At 38.8% G+C, this 21,924-nt stretch overlaps 2 protein-coding genes across 2 annotated transcripts in view; both read left to right on the plus strand.

The window, feature by feature from the left end:
- Positions 1-228: 228 nt before the first annotated feature.
- On the plus strand, positions 229-5,652 carry pofut2 (protein O-fucosyltransferase 2). The gene is made up of 9 exons (XM_073473575.1): positions 229-404; positions 1,694-1,947; positions 2,132-2,276; positions 2,626-2,736; positions 3,106-3,172; positions 3,260-3,385; positions 3,859-4,039; positions 4,343-4,466; positions 5,404-5,652. Exons 1-9 carry the CDS (start codon positions 229-231, stop codon positions 5,555-5,557), a joined length of 1,338 nt encoding a protein of 445 aa, XP_073329676.1. The 3' UTR covers positions 5,558-5,652.
- A 4,326-nt stretch (positions 5,653-9,978) lies between these two features.
- Positions 9,979-21,924, plus strand: part of abca12 (ATP-binding cassette, sub-family A (ABC1), member 12) — an 84,836-nt gene continuing 72,890 nt past the window's right edge. Inside the window, exons 1-10 of the mRNA XM_073473149.1 lie at positions 9,979-10,044; positions 10,582-10,675; positions 14,514-14,664; positions 15,801-15,922; positions 16,554-16,621; positions 17,487-17,657; positions 17,869-18,062; positions 19,711-19,829; positions 20,132-20,232; positions 21,469-21,615. Of these exons, the coding sequence (XP_073329250.1) occupies positions 9,979-10,044; positions 10,582-10,675; positions 14,514-14,664; positions 15,801-15,922; positions 16,554-16,621; positions 17,487-17,657; positions 17,869-18,062; positions 19,711-19,829; positions 20,132-20,232; positions 21,469-21,615 (1,233 nt within the window). The remainder of the gene's footprint in view (positions 10,045-10,581; positions 10,676-14,513; positions 14,665-15,800; positions 15,923-16,553; positions 16,622-17,486; positions 17,658-17,868; positions 18,063-19,710; positions 19,830-20,131; positions 20,233-21,468; positions 21,616-21,924) is intronic.

The following is a 21,924-nucleotide window of genomic DNA, read 5'->3' on the forward strand; positions in this document are numbered from 1 at the left end:
TGTGTATGTAAATAAATAGTACACTTGTTTATTAATTCTAGTCTTCACAATGTATTAACAATCTTGAATAATTTGTCAAAAATACATGACAAATATGTTTATAAACCTTACTAAACAAAAATACCTGGGGACTCTGGATAATCACTGCTGGCTGCGTGTCACTGCTAGTTGCCCGGCAACTGCTCAGACGCTTTTTACTCCTCCGGAAGTGCGTGGCTCTGAGGAAATATGGCGCACAGAGCAGTGCATATACCAGTGGTGTTTATTGCTTCAATCTATTCTTTTACTTCATTCTGTTTGTTTATTTTCGTCGCTTTCGCAGCACTTGAAGCGGCAAACGCCGACAATGTGTTCAGTGCGAGTCAAACGGCCACTGTGTCCATCGCCGCCGCCAGAGATCTGCGGTGAGTTTACTGACATGTGAAGTTACTGTTAGCTAGCTGCTGTGCGCTAAGTTGCTAACGTGAGGTCGGTTACAGTTATTCGTCTTTGTTTCAACTGTAAAGGTCTCTTTTATTTGTGAGGTAGTGCTTCAGGTTACACTCTCACTCTTTCATAGCCGTGTTTTAATCCCGTTTGCCAGGCTCGACTGCTTCTGTGGATAAGCCCTGCAGAGTGAGGTGAAGATGCACCTGACTCCATTCCAAAAATTGCCAATTTAATGATTTCTGGCGCATTAAAGCCATACCCTCTTTGTCAGACTATCACCTAATATAATTTTCCAAACGCTATTGTATTGTAGTAGATTTCGGCTCTAAGTTGGTTGATTTGTCAGCACTCTATTGTTATACAGTCTCGTTTTTCTGCCCTTTTATAACGGTGCTAATTGTAAAAAGGACAGAAACGTTTTGTGTGTTTTCAAGGGTTGATTCTGTAAAAATTGGTGGTTATGAAGAGATTACGGACAAAAATGTTTAAATTATAGCATGATTTAGCGTTAGTTAAGGAATATATATGTATGGATGGGTATTTGTTATGCATGGTTGTACTTGTACATACTGATCCAGCAGCTTGCAGATGCCTCCGCACATCAACTTTCAGTGTCATAAATGTGTATTACCAAAGTGTTGCATTTTCAACAAGAATTTCCACCATGCATTTCTTGATCGTAAGATTTAAAGAATGTGATCATGGTGCAACAACATGTGTGTTCTGCCGTATGACAAAAATGAATAGTACAGCTGCAAATGGGACCACTTAACTTCAAAACACCACAACAGTATACAACTAGTGTAATGAGATGTCTGACTCTCCTCTTTGTATATCCTGTCATGTCACTATTTTGTTGTTGTGATGCTCCTGCATGACTATTACCGGTTGAACAGTTGCCACCAACAACAAATCACCTCTGAAATGTTGGTACAGGATGTGAACTGTCTGCAGAGTTAAAGGCTAGATTACATAAACCATTCACATTTACTCAAACCCTAAGCAAGAAAGAATAGACTCCTACAATGCTTGTAGGTCACTGAGTAAGAATAATTCAGCTGCAATATGACAAATACAGCCCTGCTTTTGTTGACAGATGAATCTTGACATTTTAAATGGGATCACTGGATGATTTATTACCAAATGCGGTAGGTTTGATGCATTGTGAAGACAGCTATCGTTTTTGTTTTCACTGACCAATGAACTTGCTGTTGCCTTTTCCCATCTACGGTTTTCCATCTCATGTCCTCTCTCATCACCTCAGGTACCTTTTGTATGACGTGAATCCCCCGGAGGGTTTCAACCTGCGGAGAGATGTCTATATCCGCATGGCCTCCCTGGTGAAGACTTTGAGGAAGGAGGGGGATGACTGGGTGTTGGTGCTTCCCCCATGGGGTCGCCTGTACCACTGGCACAGCCCCAACATCCACCAGATCCGCATCCCGTGGGGAGAGTTCTTCAGCCTCACCAGCCTGCAGGCCAATGTGCCCGTCATTGAGTATGAGGAATTCATTGCTGGTGAGCTTTTAATTTACAGACTATTTATAAAGCTGTTTATACTTTAATAATCATAGATCTTTTTCACTATGCAAGTGTTACCACTTTCTACTTAGCTGTTAGAACAGATTGCTACTTAGCTCCATTAAAGTGTGTCAAAGCGAAAACACCCACTGAGTGTGTTTTCTTCCTCCCTCGGGTCTAGAGAACGGAGGCCCATTCATAGACCAGGTTCTGGTCTTGCAAAACTACGCAGAGGGATGGACTGATGGGAAATGGGAGGAAAAAGTTGACAGGCGACCTTGCATTGACAAGTTGATGTACACCAAAGATAAACAGGGCTACTACAGGTAAAGCAACACAATGCACAAAACCCATGATAGCAATTTCAGCGGCAAAGTGTAAAAAAATAAAACCAGTTTCTAGTATAGAGTTTATGTTGTGGCTATGTATCTTTTCTAAAATGTCTTAGTTGTGGTGATGCTGATGTTTTCTGTCATGCTTTTTATCTGTCGTTCCTCCGTTAATCTTCAGTGCCAAAGAAAATGAATTGTAATTACAGTAAAATAACTCATTAGACCTCCTTCAGGCAGTGATGGATCACATTTACAGTATTTAATGATATCTCTGGCTTCCTGCTTGCACATCTCTCTCCCGTCAGTTCATCATCAACTGATTTATCTGGTTTGTGTTTCCAAGGGGCTGGTTTTGGGGCTACGAGGAGACGAGAGCTCGAAATGTAACATGTATATCAGCCCAGGGCCATGCGTCCATCATGGCCCCAGTTCTTCAGAAAAACATCACAGTGACGTGAGTTTACAGAGCAACATGACTACACACATACATACTGCACACACACACATTGTGTTGACTTCTGTCAAGCACCAGTGGTTGGTAAAATTAGTCTGTGGCAGATAAATCAATATTAACACGAACAGTTTTATTGAGCCTGATGATTATTATTCAACTTTATCCCTTTAACAGATAATGTTTGATAGTTTAAAACTAGAATAATAAAACAAGAATTAAGCATAAATGCTTTAAAAGACAGTGGAGTGGCAGATTCTTCTATTTGTTGGAAGCTGAAATATGATCTGACGTGATTCTTCCTTCAGTGTGATATTACTCGGTTTGTTCCCTCAGATCATGTGAACTTCTGTGTTCCCTACTATTTTGCAGATCAGTCATGCTTGACCGAGCAGAGACACTCCTCCATGATCACTATGCTGGGAAGGATTACTGGGATGTAAGTCAATCCTTTCTTATCACCTTGATTATATTACTGTCTGTAATGTGATGTGGTTGTCTCTGCCATTATCTTTGTTCCATGTAGACTCGCCGCAGTATGGTTTTTGCCAAGCACCTGAGAATCATTGGCGACAACTTCAGAGCAAAGTACCTGAACTCCACAGATGACAGAGACTACACGGTTTACAGTGAGGACTGGACCCGCATGAAAGTGAGTTAGTGTATCAGATTGTGGCATGGTTATGTGATCATGCAGGTTGACTTAAGGCTGTGGAAATGTACAGTGCAGTGTATGTGCAGCATTTAACATGTACTGTAAGCACTACCACTTTCCATATATCATATTATTTGTCATTGAAGTTCTGACTCTATGTATTTGATCATTCTTGGAATTTTTTGAGCTAATCACATCCGCAAATCAGACCAGATCACATCCTTTACTGCTCAATCGATAAAAAATATTTTCCACAAATCTTTTCAGTTATTCATCTTCCATTAAATCATCTATGTATATTTGTGCTGTTTGCGTCTGCGTTCGTTGATTTCGCAAATTGTATAGATTGACTTTCTGATCACTTATTTCTGAAAACAACCATTGATTTCAGCCTTTTGACGATCCAGTCATAAGTTGCAGGCTATACTGTAATTAAACAGTGGCCTGTTGTTTCTTAATTTACTCCTCAGGCCAAGCTGGGCTCAGCTAAAGGTGGTCCATACCTGGGGGTCCACCTGCGCAGGAAGGACTTCATCTGGGGTCACAGAGAGGACGTCCCCAGCCTGAAGGGGTCAGTCAAAAAAATCCGCAGCTTGATGAAGAAGCACAAATTGGACAGAGTGTTTGTCGCAACAGATGCAGACGGGGAAGGTAATGACATAGCAGCACATTCAGAGTTGATTTACACTTTATATAGAGGATATAAATGATCGGGGATTTTGCAGCTCATGCAATTGTGTTTTGAAATTTGATTCAACTATTTTTTGTAAATTAAAAACTGGAAACATTTTGTGATTAAATCTATCTAAAGAATATAAACAAATAAATTATGATTCTGTAATAAGAAATCATCGTAGTAGTAATAATATTAGTAAGTAGCCGTGGCATTTCGTTAAAAATCGTAGTCACTATAAACGCTCTTATAAACCTGTGTTATCCGTCTCATTTTTGTAGAATTGAAGGAGCTCAAAAAGTTGTTGCCAGAAATGGTGCGTTTTGAGCCGTCCACCGAGGACCTGGAGCTCCTTAAAGATGGAGGGGTGGCCATCATTGACCAGTGGATATGTGCACATGCAAGGTAAATTATCATTAATCATCATTATATGATTATTAACATAACAGTTTATCAGTAAGCTTATTGATATCAGACAATGATGTAGCACACATTTTAATGTTTATTTGTTAATTACAAGTGCTTAGCTGTGTTGTCTTTCATTTAAACCCAGGCCTTTTCTGTTTTTTACATCTGCGTTCTGCCCCATGTATGAATTTAACCTTGACTTTTCATCTGTCACCATTATCAGATCTGATTCATTTGTCTAATACTTCGGTTTATGACCACATACCTCCAAGTGACACCAACAGTTTGGTGCTTATTAGCAACTGTTAGAATGCTGAAATGCTCAACTAAAATGGTGAACATGATAAACATTATACCGGCTTAACATCAGCATGTTAGCACTGTCATTGTGAATGAATGAATGAATGTTAGCATGTTGATGTTAGCATTTACCCTAAAGCACCATTGTGCCTTAGTTCTGCCTCCGAGAGCCACTAATGCTGCTGTATACCCTTATTGCGTTACCACATAAGACAATAAATTTGACAGACAAAACAAACAAACAAACAAACAAAAAAACAAAACAATGTGATGTCTTTTTTTTTCTGACAATACTATAAGATGTGAAGATTTGATCATTTGCACTATTTTGAGCAAAGACTTGAGCCAGAAGAAGTTTTATTGCTTATATTTTAAAAGAGGTAATTACTGAGAAAGAGTTCTTGCCAGTGACTGTGTTTCAACCCTTGGCCGACTTGAAAACAAAGAGAATTTTTCGTGCTCAATAACTCACCCATGGAAAATATTTCAACTTGAAAAACTGGTCAGAGCAGCTTATGTACATACATTTTTTCTATTGAGTGTTACATGCTCATGTTATTTTCCAAGCTGCACATTCATTGCATCGCTGTCCTCATTCCTATGTTTTTATTCATTCATGTCATTACTTTTTCAGATTCTTTATCGGAACATCAGTGTCCACTTTCTCTTTCCGGATCCATGAAGAGAGGGAGATCCTGGGCTTTGACCCCAAAACTACATACAATCGTTTCTGTGGGGACACTGAGAAAGAATGTGAACAGCCCACACACTGGAAAATAGTTTATTGATGTTACCTCTGACACAAGACACACACAAGTGCCAAAAGCAGTGGTAAAAGTGACATTCATTTGTATGGAATATACAAGATATTTTAAGTGTTTAATGGTGTATTTTTTCACTTTTATGGTTTCAGAATTGTGCAATCAGGTCTGTAGTGACCACTGTGACTGAACCTTAAGCTCAAAAAGCCAAGAGTGGGTGGCCAAACAGGTGTTACTGTAACGTTCAACAAGTAAATCTGCAAATGTTTTGTATGTTGAACGTGGATCCTTCCTGTAATTTATGACATTTGTTACAAACACCAGCATCACTGGTGAGAAAGAGTGTCTTATAATGTCTGCCACAAACGGTGTTGAATGGAAGTATTCTCAGTTTTACATTTTGTGAGATTCAAAGATGTTGAGCATCTTAACTTTACATATTCTTCTTGTTTTGTTTTAAAAAATGACACCACGTACGTATGAAGTAGCATTCAGAGGTCCTAAACATAGTATGGAGATCATGCATTTTTACTTAAAGGTACCCTGTGAGTAAACAAGTAAAGATGTGTTCAGTGGTGGACTCCAGTTGTATGCGGTGGCACACCAGCACATAGCAAGGGCACTGGGAGGGCACCGTATTATGTTTCACCTACCACAGAGGCATCCAAGAAGGCACCATCGCAGCATTTCTTTTTCGAACATGGGGGCACTAGGGGGGCATTGAACGCTGCCTTTTGTTTGCACCTTTCTTCATTTCTTTCATGTGTTACTGCCACTGTGCGGATTAGTAGATTAATATTAAATTGGCGAGAGGAAAGTTTATTGTGTTGCCACGCTCGAGTGCACAGGCATATGTGTCCTTTGCACAAGATCCAAACAAAAAGGGGATCCGCTCACAAAAATCCTGCTCCACAGCACTATTACTGGACAAAAGCCCCACAGGGTACCTTTAAAATAACACATAACGACTTCATGCTCATGATTTGTCAAAAGGATGTGTATTTCAATGTTTGTGTGGAATGACTTTCCTCCCTTATTTCATATTTTTATGCAGTGCCAGTATTAACATTTGTTACATGGGATTACATTATTAATGCTTAATACCTTCTCTTTAAACCACAGACTATACTGTATATTTGGCATCTATTATTATGGTGTTTTAGCTAATGTTGCTACCAATGAAAGAAATATAAATGCCATGAAGGAGCCACCGTGTCTTGTCAACACTATCCAGCCACTAAGCTGTTACCTTACAACACACCCTATTTTTTCCACTCGTGAGCATGCCCACGTTTTAAAATTTGTACGGTATGAGCATTGTCTCATGACTTGGTTTGTACAGTGGATGTGTAATTTTGGTGTTGAATAAAGGTTTTTGCCAGAGGTTAAACATGGCAGAAAACAGATGCGTGAAAATAAAAACAAAGTTTTTGTTTGCTGTGCTGTGTGAGAGCCTTGAAATGATGATTAAAATGTTATTGTGTAAAGGTTGTTAGAGGTTATATCTTAGTCAGGCTTGTTAATTTACTAACTCAGCCCACGTTCCACCAGATGGGATGATCTGTGACTAAAAAACTTCAACTGACTTTCCATCAGCATGAGGGTGAGTAGATAATAACAGAATTTTCATTTTTGGGCAGAACAGCAGATATATGTTTTATTAAATTATCTATATATCTCTTTGTATGCTTTATATGGGGAAGTAATAGCAGCAAGACCTGTGATTGACCCTTGAGCAGCTTGTTCAGCCTGATAAAATGACTCAAGTCAGAAGATTTGTGCCTCCTCCTTGCTATCATAATGGAAAACCAGTAGGACTACATTGATTGGACAATTCTTATTGATGCTTAAAAAAACAGTCAGGTGTCCGTTCACCTATGCTCTGTTTTGCCCAACCCTTTGTATTGGACACTGTTTTTTTTTTCTGATTGTGTCTGGTAATGGAAAGGTACTACATGAGCCACCTCACAGATGAATGTCAATCAGTTCAATCTCTGTGAGGAACAACATGTTCTGCTGTCACGTCATTCAGCATTTTTTCAACAGTTTTTTGAGCATTCACACGTGAAGTGTGACACATTAACCTTTAATACGATAAAAGCATTTTTTTTTTTTGCCTTCAGTGCCTGAAATCTTGACCTCTTGCCAATAGTTTTGTATAAATGTGGCAACTGGGATTATATTTTTCTTAGGTTTTTTTATTTAATAAATCATATAGCCTACTTTTGTTTGTTGCATTCTTATTCTCTGTCAGCATGACATGGATTTATTTTGTCTTTGTACTCTCAACATGGTCATATGATGTCTAGCGTCCAGAGAATTCACCACATTGTTTTGACTGTTCCCTGCGGATCCCTCACACGATATTAGTGTGATTTCTCCCTGTGGAGAAGACTTCCCCAACAACACCTGACAAACTTGAATAACTGAGTGTGTAATGAGATGCTCAGTGATGCACTGTCCCCCCTAAATGAGTGTTTTTCTGTCTTGAGCAAGAAGGTTTTGTAACCTTTAAACAGGTCATTATGATCACAGATGAATCTTTTTCTCTTTTAAAGGAGCAATTTGTAAGATATGGGCAGAATTTTAGTTTAAAATATTAAGAAAAAGTCAACTAATATTATCAACAGAGTGTAAAGAAACAACAGTGTTGATGTTATGTCAAAGACGTCTATGTATTGTGTTGCAAAGATGTCCACTGAAGTTAGCATGCTAACCAGCTAGCCCCGGCCCATCTTGTCTCATAATACCACTTTGTAACGGTCATAAATGACCAAAAAATACTCACAATATGTCAAGAAATGAAATACTCTTACTTTTAAGGAACGTTTAAGTGTTTATGAAACAGTCGTGATTCCTCTGATGATTATAAATGACCTGTAACAGCAAACATGACCATCAGCGAATAGACTGCTATCTTTATATAGTTATTATCAATGCCAGTGCTCGGGTCCGATCACATATATCACATATAAAAATCACATATAAATACATTACCTCATCCATCTGTCACTCGCTTCTAAAACAAATGCACACGCTGCCGGCACCGCGAGCAAAGATCTTTACAGCAGCAGGCGCTGGTGTCGTAACGCTTTTGACAAAGGGGGGGGGGGGGGGGGCGCTAGAATCAACAAAAACTGAAACAACTTTAAATCACTTTATCCAAGTTATCCAGATGTTGCCCTGGAGAAGACAGGCTGTACATAACAAATATTATATCATTAACCACATAAAAAACCTCAACATTATACAATAGGTGATCATATAGTTGGCAATGGCGGGTCACTATAAATAAATATTTCAGTTACACTATAAAAGATGAAATAAAATCTTACTCATTAATGAATATATGCCTATTACACTGGAAAAAACTTCAAATAGAAGTAAAGAAATAATAAGTAGAAGGTGTTTTCTTGCTTGTAATAAATGAAAAATCTGTCAAATGTGAGTTTTCTCTATCTGAAATGCTACTTTCTAGGTGATTGTGTTTTGATATTAAGTACAATGAGATATTTTTTTTACTAGAAATTAGACAAATACACTTGGTAAGATTTTGAGTTTTATGGTTCGTCCACACTGCAAAAAAGACTCAAACATACAGCGGGTGCCCCTTTTTTATTATTCGGCCCCTGGTCCTCAAACATCCTGAGTCCGCCACTGCATCTAAATACATGTGTCTGTTTCTTGTCCAAAAATGTAATCACACTTATGATAAGACACATTTCATTTCATTACAGTTAGCAAGTGGTCACTGTACTAGTGGGGAAGTGCTGTTGCATCCTATAATTGTCAGTTAATCATGCTTCCCCTCTTCTGCTTTGAACAGGTTGGACACGCCCTTTTCCCACACACTTACCTCCTCACACACACTTTCTCTCACACACACACACACACACACACGAACAGGTGGACCTGCTCACAGAAACGCTGCTGTCACGTTTAATCTTTGCTGTAAACTTTCCCGAGGAGGTTTTTTATTCTGTTGCAGTTTTTTTCGAGCGCGAATTTGTTCAGTTTTATTTCAGTAACCGACTGATGGAAAGGACGTCCTGCTAGGGAGGCACCTGGCGCCATGTCCGCCGGAAAACACCTGCGAGCTACAGTCAGATAACAACCGATTTCACCTGTGAAGAGGACAGACAGGTAGGTCAGATGCTTTATTAGTACACTGCTAGCTTAATATTAAGAGTGCACTTGGTTTTCATTAAGATTTAAGGCATTATTCTGTCATGTCAAGAAGAAAAACATACATTTATATATTATACATTTATATAAATGGAAAATAAAATTATATTTTTGTTTATTTTATTTTATATTATACATTTAAATCTTTATCTGTTGTATCTGAAAAGTCAAACCACTGCAAAAGATTTTAAGTGTACGCCATTAACACAGTTGAAAGTGAGTGGATAATGTGTAATGTGTCTTCATTTCAGCCTCCTCTACTGATGGCCTTCTTCAGGCAGCTGCAACTTCTTCTCTGGAAGAATAGGCTGAGAATCATCAGACAGCCGGTGAGCTTTTACTCTATTTTATTTCAATCCAATCTATTTTATATTTTGATTTATTATTATTATTATCATTTATTTATTATTATTATTTTTAATACTTAAAAAAAAAAAGTTAGTCCCATTGAGATCAAGGAAGACCTGGCTAAGAATGTTATTATAACCTTGTAAAGTAACAGAAAAAAACTTAAAGGTAACACATCAGAGTGATTTTCAACTGCAGTGGGAGCTGTTATTTTATTTTATTTTATCATTTTTATTAGCCTTTATTAAGACAAGTTAGCTCCATTGGGATCAGGGGAGACCTGGCTAAGAATGTCAGCAACACAGATTTATATTAAACTATTGTTTTATTTCTATATAGCAGTGTCAGGTTTACAACTACCTTATCAGGATTGTGAGGAATAAATTACACAAAAACTGTACTTTTACACACTGGATGCCCCATATTTATTGAATATTTTATTCAAATTGAAGAAGAGTCCTGTAAATGAACTCTTCATAATCTGATTGCTCATGTTTTATGATAATCTTGTGTCGTAGCTATGGTCGCTGACTCTGATCGTCTGGCCGCTGATCATCTTCATCATCATTGCTGTGACCCGCCAACAGTTCCCTCCAGTCGTAAAAGAAACATGTAAGTGTAAAACTGCGCAGAAACAGTGGATGAGTGCCACGATCAAGGCCCGTGTTTTGTTGGTGACGTGTATTCCAATAGCCATTCATTAATCAAGTCGTGCTATTACATAATCACAAAGAATGAGGCTTTATATACAGAAAAACCTTGAGCAAACAGAATTAAACTTTCAATACAACACAATGGAAATGAATTGTTGACGTTTACAGGCTACCCTGGCGCTGCAAAAGATAAAGATAAACCCACTAGAAACACCTCTTACAAATTTTACAGTTATGGCTCTATGTTTTCAACGTACTTTCAGTAAAGAGGAAACATTTTAAAGCACACGTTAAATGAGTCTGACGTTATCTGAAGTGTAGAATAAAGAGGAAGCCAGAATCTGAATGAGGGGAACTTCAAGGAAAGAACCAACCGGTTTAAGATTCAAGTTGCATTAACACAATATTGACCTGACACGGACCGCAGGGGTTTTTTTTGGCATCATAAAGGATAGCAGCACTTAAGGACATTTGAATTTCACAATCAAAGTAAACCAAAACATGAATAGACCCTCAGATGTGAACCTATCCCTGCACTGTTGACTGGGTGTTTGCACTTTTCTGAACTTTGACAAAGTGCATTTATTCAGATAGAATAATGTTGTTAATGGTGCGTAAGAAGGGAGCGTTACACATTTGCTTTTGTGTGGTTGCGTATGATCGCAGATGAGTGGTTTGTTGTGGAGGGAGGGGCAGAAATCGGAGCCAGTCTTTAGGTCATCAACAAGCCTGGTTGTTTAAGAAATACGTTGCAACCTCAAGAAATGACTTTGTCTCACTGAGATATATCCTCCTATACACCTGTCAGTATTTATTTGCAGAGGATCCTCCCACTGTCTTATCTGATCTGATTCTATGAATGCAGGGATTCACCTGTTATTTAATAACCCCGGCATGTCCTAAGTGAATCTGAACAATAGGACCTTCCCTTCCTCTGTAAGTGCTGTAAGTGCTATGTGTTGTGTTTTTAAAACTAATTTTATTTAGTGTCATGATGATGCATTTCACATACACTAGGTTGTTAATTTATCCACGCTGGAAACAGGCACGGTAACGGAAAAACACACGCAAAAATCAGTCCTTATCAGTGTCAGATCAGACTGAATGACAAGCGGCAGCCTTGACTGAGGTTGGATCGTGTTACGAATTACTCCGCAAACTCAGTCTAAAGACATCTCAGATGTCCACATGGTTTAATTGAGTACGGGCCACTGTTTCTCACAGAGCTACAGTATTAAGTGTTATTAAAGGCATAATATTTCAATCAGTACAGATTTTTGATAGAGACAAACGAGTGAGAGGATATGAAGTAAAAAAAAACTAAAAATGCTGAAATGACGGCAGAGAGAGAGAGAGCACTTTTGAATTTTACAGGGCAACGTGCCTGGTTGTGATTGGTTGAGGAGGAGAATGAGCTGGAGAAGATTAGGGAAAGTGGGAGACTTGGCTTGTGACTTAGAGTGCATGCATAAAGAGATAGTCCTCCTGACTGAACTTTCGCTAAGCTTCGTGTAACACAGGGCTCCAGACTAACTTTTCACACTGGTTGTGCTGGTGCACCTAGCTATTTCATTCAGGTGCCCCCAATAGCACAGGCTGCAAGTTTGTTTTAACAGATATTGCGATTGTGATGTGATTCATGATTAATGAGAATGATACTGCTGCGCTTCATCATAACGCTGCTTTTTCACACATTTTATGTTTGTGAAAAGATTTCAGCTTCTGCGATTTGGATACTGAATTAGGCCATAATGTGATGTTGATCAAATTACAATTAATTGTGCAGCCCTAATTTTAACTTAATTTATGGGCACATATTTTAAACAGGAATAAATAAATAATAACTTTTTCATGCCAAAAAAATATGTAATCACAATTCAAAATGAAGATGACTATCTTTACAGGTTGTGATGTCTCACAGTTATTCTCGTTTGAATGCTAGGAATGTGGACACAGTACCAGACACATTCTTACATGCACACGCAGACAGACAGGCGTGGGACACGTACAAAATGTACTATTGGTTTGTACTACTGTACTGCTCTACGCCAACAGATTAATCTACAGAAAATATGTTTGCAGGCTAATATTTATTATTGTAAAAGGCAACTTTCTAAGCACCTGGTTGGAGTTTGTGTTTCCACTTTAAAATGTCTTAAAACAAAGAAAAAAAAGGATTTTGTTGAGTTGTGTACTTACATTAGTCTGTGATTTCAGTAAGTAAGTAATGATGCTCTTTCTGAACTTTCTGAACTTCTGGAGGAACATCAGTTGATGCATCAGTGAGCCAGGAAGGAAGTGACAACAACTTCCGTGATCACACGCTACTTCACAATGTCATCAAACTACCTCTTTTGTTTCTATTGTTTTTGAGTGAGGGACCCTTGTGGCAGAAATCGAATACTGTGCATTTAAATCATTCTCTGTAATTATTGTGAAAATGTTCAGTAACTGTTTTCCATACATTTGAGTTCTGTGCTCAAGTGTCATGGTTGAAAATGAATGAGTGTATGGATACAAGTCGTTGAATGCCTGTTCAAATACTTACATCGTTATTGTCCTTGTTTTCTCATGAGTCACTTCTCTCCAACTTAAAGCTGAACATGAATTCAGTGTAACTGGATGACCGATTTGAGGTCTGATGTCATTCAAAAGTTAGTTTATACGCTGTAGGTTTGAATAGTGTTTTCTGCAAATGCTAGGACTAATCCTAGTCAAACACTGTTTGCTAGGCTTCCATTCTCTCTCAGAGAAATGTGTTGTGTCAAGATGAAACACTGCTTTCTGAGATTGTATTAACAGTATTGAATACCAGAAAGGTCAGTGTATTCACACTAGGCAGACTGCAACCTGATCTCCTTGTTGTCTGACAAAAGATGGTCTGAGTTACTCATTGGTAGTTACATGGACAAATGGAAATGATCTCTGGCTCCTGATCCCGTTGTTAGAGTACGCCCAACAATCCAACATGTTGTCATAGAGCAACGGGAAACCGCAACAGATTCAATTCATATTATATTTCATTTTTATTATCATATTATATATAATTCATATTTTGTAAGAATGCAAGAATATAAATTGATTTTCTTTTGATGATTTTTTAATCTGCATTAGTAAACAGGCAACATTCCGCTGTGTCTCCTGTGGTTGCGTCATCGTCTCACGTGCTACCTGCTGGCATGAAACGTGCATACATGAGTGATGAAAGTCAAATGATGTAGGTTACGGCAAGCAAGCGAAAAAGCTAATGATTGTTGCAGCACACAAAGACATTTACGGCTCGTTAAAGATCGGCAGGATCAGCAGTGCCTGAAGCAAATCAATAAAAGTTCACACCATGGCCAAAGTCATGCCTTTTCTCTACAACATATTTTGTAAGCTGGCGTAAATGAAACAATCGAGGAGTTACTGAGCTCTTCAACTCGTGAATGAGTCCGTCTCTGCCGCTCGACTTACACATAGGCACATAGTCTGCCTGCCTCTCTTTTTTAATTGTTGCAAAACCTGCTAGTGCTCATTATTAATCTTCTCAGCGCCGTAACAATAATTTACCCTTGACATGTGTCAAGCCTGCTGAGCATTTAATCTGAAATAACTGGACCTGATAACTAAGTTAAGTCTTGAGAAAGTTGAAGAAGGTGTGGGAACCCTGTATTCACACTTGTCATCTACCGGAAACTCATGTCAAGTAGTGCCACTGAAATTTACATAATTGAGTACATTCATTACCATTATTAATGGTAGTGCTGTTGTCTAGGGTCCTCACTACAGTAACAACTTTGTCATGTCTCCTCCAGGTTATGTGGGACCACGAAACCTCCCCAGCACAGGCTTCTTCCCTTTCCTGCAAACCCTCATGTGCAACACAGACAGCACTTGTTATAACAAGTCACGCCTGGTGGACCCGTCTGCATCGAGGTCATCTCGTAGATCCCGAAGGAGTGCAAGGTACTACTGTTCATCAGTACACACTGTATATGATCTATTATCTGACCTATATGACAGATGTGCCAAATGCTCATATAATTGCGTCGTACTGTTTTGTTTTTTTTTACCTTCCTCATCTCAGACATATGGAATGTCTCTATCGGCCCGTTATAACGTGATTAAACAAAAGAGAAAGTCGCTCAGAGTTCCCTTCGGTCACAAAGGAGGGACACACCTTGGCATAGCAGCGTCACATGAGATGATGAGTCAGCGTGATCATGGAAATGTACCAGCAACAGACAACCCCCTGTGGTGACAGTGAAATCTCCGCTGCCTCGTCACAAATAACCAGTTTAATGAGGCCATATTCATCCGCCTTCGAGTCAAAAAGCTGATAAAAAGAAATATTTTGAAAGCAGTAGATGACTGATTGTGACATCTCTGCCACCAGTTGTGTAACCTTTTGGAGACAAGCACCTTCGTGTATGGAGACTTGTCTTCATTGTTTAGTTCAGGTGTTAAATACCAACAGTAGTTTGTGTCAATGGCTTAGTTTTGTTGTCTCTGCTTCTGTTATGGAAGCTGACGTGCTGTCACTGAAGCGAATCAAGGATGATGGTAGCCACAAATTTCCAGCCGAGCTACTTTGGGTAAAGCTTTTGTTTTGGTTCTTTGGTTTGGAGAACTGGTTTGGTTTTTGTCCTGCCTCCTCTTTTACCCAACCTCTGCTCCATTAGTTTGTCCTTTGCCCTTTGTCCTTTGTCCCTTGTTCCTTTGTACTTGTTCTTATTTTAAAAAATAATTTTGCTATATTTATTTATTTATTCCAGGCTAAATATACATCTGGTACTGTAGTGTAGGGAGTAAAATTTGAGAATCTTGTCATTTTTAAGCAAGAACAACTAAGATGAGGAACTATCACATGATCAAATCCTCATGAGAGCAAATGCTAACAAAAATGTAATATTTCCTAAAATTGACTTGGTCTTCATATCGTATATTCAGCTACTCGACTGCCCTTGAAGATGTTTCAGCTTTGCAGAGAGCTGGATAAAAGCCTCTATGGGAAAACCCTTGAAGACAGGCTTATGTTTAAAATTTCATGGTCTGAATATCTTTTAAGAGTCTCATCTGATCCTTTTGACTCTGTATGACAGCGCGAACTCCCCGGGGGATTCCCCGCTACAAGACCTGATTAAGGGGGATTTCAAACTGGCTCTCCCGGAGGACTCCAGCAATGATCTCGCAGCACTGATGGAGGTCTTGAACAACATGATGGGTAAGTTATCCTCATTCATGGACCCTTTTTTTCTATGTGCAATGGCAAAAATCACATTTTCAGTGTCAAGTGTCACACCTCCAGTTTTGGGTAGAGTTATGCACTTTTTATTTTTGCATCAGGGAGTCCCATTTAAAACACATTTTATGACACAGACAACAATTTGATATTTGATTGGATATTTGGTAGACTAGCCACACTGTACATTAATTTAAATCAAGTTGAATTGAACAGAATTACTTCAATTAAGTAAGTAGAAAATCATTTTTATAAATTTTCAGTTAGGTGAAAAGTTCGATGTCTATCTGTTTGATATGAAGCTAGTGCTAGGTGACAAATAGCTTAGCAAAAAGGCTGGAGACAGTGGAAACAGCCAGTGGAAACAGCCAGCCCCTTTTCCATCCACTTTTAGTTTTGTGCAGATTAAAAAAATAAGATGTGAAGTGTTATTTAGTGAGTTGCAGAGGTGCAGGTTGGTAGATTTTTTTACTTTTAAAACAAAGAGAAGCAAGCTGTTACTCCTTAACACCAGTCTTTGTGCTAAGCTAATTAAACTATCTCCTGTTAGCATCATATTTAACAGACATATGAGAGGGGTAGTCATCTTCTTTTCTTCTTTTCTGTGTTAAAGGTCCGTCTCAGCAGGGAAGGCCCAATAATGTCTCTTTCACCAACGGATCCACTTCTCTGGAAGATCAGGTGGGTATTGTTAAGATATAATAGGAGGAACAAAACTGCTGAGGATGAGGAAAATCCTGTTTGTTAAAGTGTCACCGTATTGAAAGCTTGTTTGCTTTCTTATGTATTAGTCATTGTAAACAGCAGATGAGCCATTGTTCTCTGACAAAAGATGCCAGTAGGAATGCTGAGAAGATTTATGTAAAATTCAAATTTCTCTTTATTGTATTTCTTCTTTTGTAAGTGACACTATAGTGAACCTGGTAGGACATTATATCTGAGTACAATGGAGACTATGTTATAGTAGCGATAAGGACAGATTAAAGATTAAGACAAAATGATAAAGATTCTGAAAGTAATGCAATACTATGGAACGTACACTGGTGAAACTATGACAAAAGATAAGTTAGTAGGTTGTATCACATGATAAAGGTTCAGTTTTTCAGAGTAAAAGCTCATTTGGTTACATATTATATTTTAATAATTATACTATTTGTAATGCTGACACTTCACATGCAGATATGTGTGTTATGGCATGTGGCAGAAAGTATTTTGTGAATAACGCTCACTATTTATATGGTAAATTACATCTTTGAGCACAGATATGATTGGTTCCTGATTCCTACAACGATTAATTGATTAGTCGATGGCAGGATCTTTGGCAGGAAACTGAATATCTTTAGGTTGTGGACAAAACAAGACATTTCAGGACAAATCGACTAGTCATGAAAATAGTCGTCAGTTGCAGCCCTGATTTGAACTGTAAACATGTGATTTACAGTCTACACTTACGCTCAGAAAATCAAGTAATATTGTGTGAATGTATGTTTTAAATGAACACCTTCACTTAATGTGTAACTGTAACAATCTGATTCATCTCTTGCAGGAGACCTTGCAGCAAATGCTGGAGTCAGTGAGTGTGGTGAAAAGGGCCATCTGCACCATGATGCTGCCAATGATAAACACAACCTCACCCGACCTGCTCTCCTCTGCTGTGGTCACTTTCTGCAAGTCCAACAACACTGTGACTGAGGTCTCGCTCCAAACCCTCAATGAGGTGTGTCTGTGTGCGTTTGTTTGCTTGCATACATACATTATGTCAGTTTGTGCCTGCATGCGTCAGCTTGTTCCCATCAGGACTGTGTGGTGATGCTCAGTTCAAACTTCTTTTATTTCTATTTTATGTGAAACATTTGTTGTATATCTAATTATACAAAACTGGTGTGTTTGTTTTGCTGACTCTGAACTTAATTAACTCTGGTTGTTAGATACTGACGCAGCTGATGCAGACAAAACCCGATGAGATGGCGACAGCGGCTGGTGTGGTGGTGTTGGTGATCGATCAGTTGCAAAATGAGACCTCACTGTGGGACACGCTGCTAGCTATTCCCCGGCTCTTCTCTAATGGTTCTGTTGACCAAGTGCTGGGCAGTGCTGAGGTCCTACTCACCAGCATACACCGGTAACGTACATTGAGTGATGGAGCAGTGCAAAATGAATTCAGGACAGCTGTTAGAAGGTGTTTAGGCCCTTATTGATAGTGCCCCTCACCCTCCGCCTCCCCTTTTTTTTTTCCCAAGACGGTTCTGCCTAGTCCTGTCCTACCTGTAAGGGCGAATCTAAGTATCGACTGTTGGGATTAGTTTAGGAATGAAGCTGTGGTTAACCACAGTACTTTCACACAGGTGACTGGAGTTCAAAGTCGAAATTCAATGTTAACTTATAATTTTCAGACGTAGCTGACTTATTAATTTTAGGGTCTTGTTTTGTTTTCAGTTTCATTCGCAGTTTGGTTAGGATTTGGCACCAAAAGTACTTGGTTAGGTTACTTACACCTGGGTGTAAATAGCCGTATTGGCTATAGCAAATAGCCAGTGTGGCCAACAATAGCATTGTTTGTCCCAAGTGGCCCCAAGTTACTGGAGGTACCTTATAAGTATGGCAATCTTAACATTATTCAGATTGTACATATTAGACATTGGTTATGACCATCGGCAGAATAGTTAATGGAGAAATAGAAAAAAAAACCCTGACCACCTGCAACATTTTAAGGGAAGTCCTGTGTAATATACTAATGTTACTGTATTAGCTAGCAAGCATAACCAATCAAGAGCTGTATTTAGTCGCCTGAACACAAAATGCAAACTGTGGGCCACTCATAGTGGGTCAAAATTATGAGAGATTGCAAGAAACAATCAATAATAATTTTGATAATTATGATAATATTCTTGATCCACTTCTGGAGACCATACACAGCTGCACACTCAGGGAATCAAGTGAATGGTCTCAGGCATGAGCACTCTTTATAATGTAAAGACTGTTGGAGCCGCTGAGAACTGCTCAGGTTTTTTCCAGATTCCCTAGACATCGTTTTTAAAAGTCACATTATGTAGAAAGTAAAGATAAAAGTAGAAAAATGTTTACTTCTCAGCATAATTTGCAGTCAAACATGCGTCTGTTGTAGGGAGAAGCCCCTGCAGTGATCCCGGCTATTCTACTTCTGGTTCAACCCCCAAATCGTGCATAGTGGTATTATACGATTTTATCCTGCATATTTAATAATTGCCTATCCGTGTTATGGTGGAGTCCCGTTAGTCCTCCCTCTTACACCTTTAAGCAGTTTGTAAAACGTGTATTTGAATTTTATTTTTGCTTCATATTTTGTCAGTTCACAGTTTCTGCAACTAGTGATTGATTTAAATGGGTAATCCTGAGTTTCCCTAATGAAAAGAGATGAATCATGCTGCTTTAAAGGGCTGCAAGATTCAGGTGTCGTAGTATGATCTCACCAATTTTGACATTTAAAAAAATATGTGTGAAACAGGACAACACCGCCTGCTTTGGTATAAAAAGGGTCAAGGTTAGGAATACTAAACTCAGGTACAATAACATTTAACCCTGGTGACTTCAGTTTAGATATACTGCATTGGTACTGACTTTCAAACACCCAGTATAGCCCTGGATGCATCCCAACAACATCTGAGACTTCAGGATTTAGAGCAGCAGGAGGGCAAAGTGTGTGTTTGTCTCATCATTAGTTCTTCCAAGTGTTTGCTGCAGGTTCTGTCTTGTTTTGACCATTAGATGTTTTTCCCCTGTGCTCTCTCTAGTGCTATAGATGTCATCAAGAGCAATTTCCCTGAAGCTGGTGCCTCACTTTCGAGGATAAGGCCAGTTTTTGTTGGAGGCATCAGCCTGCTCCAATATGTTCAAAACTGGCCTGGCAAAGGTAAATTGTAATGTCAGCTTCAAACACTCAGCAGTTTGAGGGCTTTTTTAATTGTGAGACTTCAGTGTATATTTGTTGTCTTTATGCACAATTAAAACCTCTGATTTCCTAATATACCTTTAAAATACAGTTTCATTTCATAAAAAGCTGTATCACAATGAAGGTATGAAGCCTTGCTGTCTCAGGGTGCAACAATAACATTTCATAGCAGTTAATCTTATAGAGACAACAGAGAAATGTTGTCAATCAGGTTTTGTGCTGATATGCTGTCACGGTGTAACATCAGATTTCATTCTGTTTAGCTGTGTCCATTCCCCTCGGAGATGTTGTCACGTTGCAGAATGACTCAGTGAGTGAAATGGTGAAACAACTTCTACAAAACGTTGAGATACCACTGGACAAGGTACGTGTTAAGTCATTTTACAGTATCTATACAGTATGTTCAAGAAATATGATTGAAATATGTTTCTATCAGAGTAATGTTACCAATCTGATAAGGATCTTTTCTGTACATGTTTTTCATTCCCAGTTTAGATATATCTGATTTCATATTACATATTGAACATTTCAAGATTAAAATAAAGCACAGCACACAAATCTGTTGTGCAACATTTGTGTGTCAGTCTGGGTTAGAAAACCAAATTTGAAACAGGACAGTTTTAAAGCAGTTTATTTTTGGCAGAGAGTTAAGAAAAGCAACATCAGTGTTATGTCTGTATGCTATGTAGCAAGAGCTAGCAGCCTGTTAGCTTAGCTTGGCAGGGAGCAGAGGGTAACAGCTAGCCTGGCTCTCTTTAAAAGCAACAAAAACCACCTGCTAGCACCTCTAAAGCTTACTTACTAACATGTTATACCTTGTTGGTTTAATCCTTAAAAAAACTGAAGTGTTAAAATGACAATTACTCATTTTTTTGCGGAGGTTATGTGCATCAACATTTCTTGGCTAGTGTGTCGAATACTGAGCTTCAGAGGTGATTTTCTTTTACCTTTGGGCAGAGCCGCACTATGTTAGTTGTTTCCCCCGATTCCAGTCTTATTATCAAGCTAAGCTAACAATTTCCTGGATGTAGCTTCATATTTAAAGACGCAATATGTAAGAATGTTAGTTTAATAAACTTAAAAATTAACTGAAATTGTCAACCGAATGTTAATAGTGAACAGTTTTGATGTCATGTCAAAGTCGTCTACTGTGTTGCAGAGACATTTACTGAGGTAAGCATGCTAACCAGTTAGCACTGAAAACTTATTTTTCCCAGGGGTCTAAGCTCTAAAGCTAGGTAAACACCAAGACTCCCCAATAGTCAGAGTAGCTGCACGTCGAACTGAGCTAAAAAGCTGAAGGCACTCATGGATGTATAGAATACAGTTAGCAGCAGTTAGCGGTGATATGCCGCTCCCCATTTGTTTGGAGTAGAAATTCAACAGGTGGCCAATTCTTACATATTGCACCTTAAATATCAATATGAGAGTGTTATCTACAAGAGCACTGAAAATGTAATTGTATTTCAAAAAATGTCTGCCTATTTCTTTTGATGCAACACTCCTTTAACAATAATAATTGTTCCATAAATAAGTGGCTACTTTATGAAGACTTGCACCATTGTTTTTATTATATTTACTTTATTCTCTTCCCCTTTAGGCTATCGCCCTGACATTAGATAAAGATATGGTGCGTAGCCACATGTGTGACAACAGCAGCAAGCCGTTATGGCTCACAGCAGCGTGCAGCACAGGCACGTTGGACATGGTTCTGGGCTGGATCTCCCCTGAGCTGGTGGCAAAACAGGTACGTTGGAATGATATAAATGTTATCATCATCAACAGAAGAGAAGCCCAGACATCAAAAAAGTGTCAGCTACTTAATATGTGTGGCTGGATTTGTCCTTTTCTGTTCTCTCTCATGCTGTTTGTCTGTGTCATTCTGTCCTTTCTCATGATTTGGATTCTCAAGTGCCACCATCACAAGTAATTAGATTCAGAGTGCGCCGAATAATTAGTCTACTGCCGGAAGAAGGCTGTTGGCCATGGCAACGAGCAACTGCAAATCCCAGGTCGCACCTGAGGAACAGACACCTCAAAGAAATCCAATTAGCGC

Source organism: Pagrus major, chromosome 9, assembly GCF_040436345.1.
Source record: "Pagrus major chromosome 9, Pma_NU_1.0".
Taxonomy (NCBI): domain Eukaryota; kingdom Metazoa; phylum Chordata; class Actinopteri; order Spariformes; family Sparidae; genus Pagrus; species Pagrus major.

What these genes read in the sequence shown, in the direction of transcription:
- pofut2 (XM_073473575.1), top strand. Translation starts at nt 229, where the DNA reads ATGGCGCACAGAGCAGTGCATATACCAGTGGTGTTTATTGCTTCAATC. An exon ending in GCCGCCGCCAGAGATCTGCG is followed by an intron (nt 405 to 1,693) that starts GTGAGTTTACTG and finishes TCATCACCTCAG; the next exon opens with GTACCTTTTGTATGACGTGA. An exon ending in AACAGATGCAGACGGGGAAG is followed by an intron (nt 4,040 to 4,342) that starts GTAATGACATAG and finishes TCATTTTTGTAG; the next exon opens with AATTGAAGGAGCTCAAAAAG.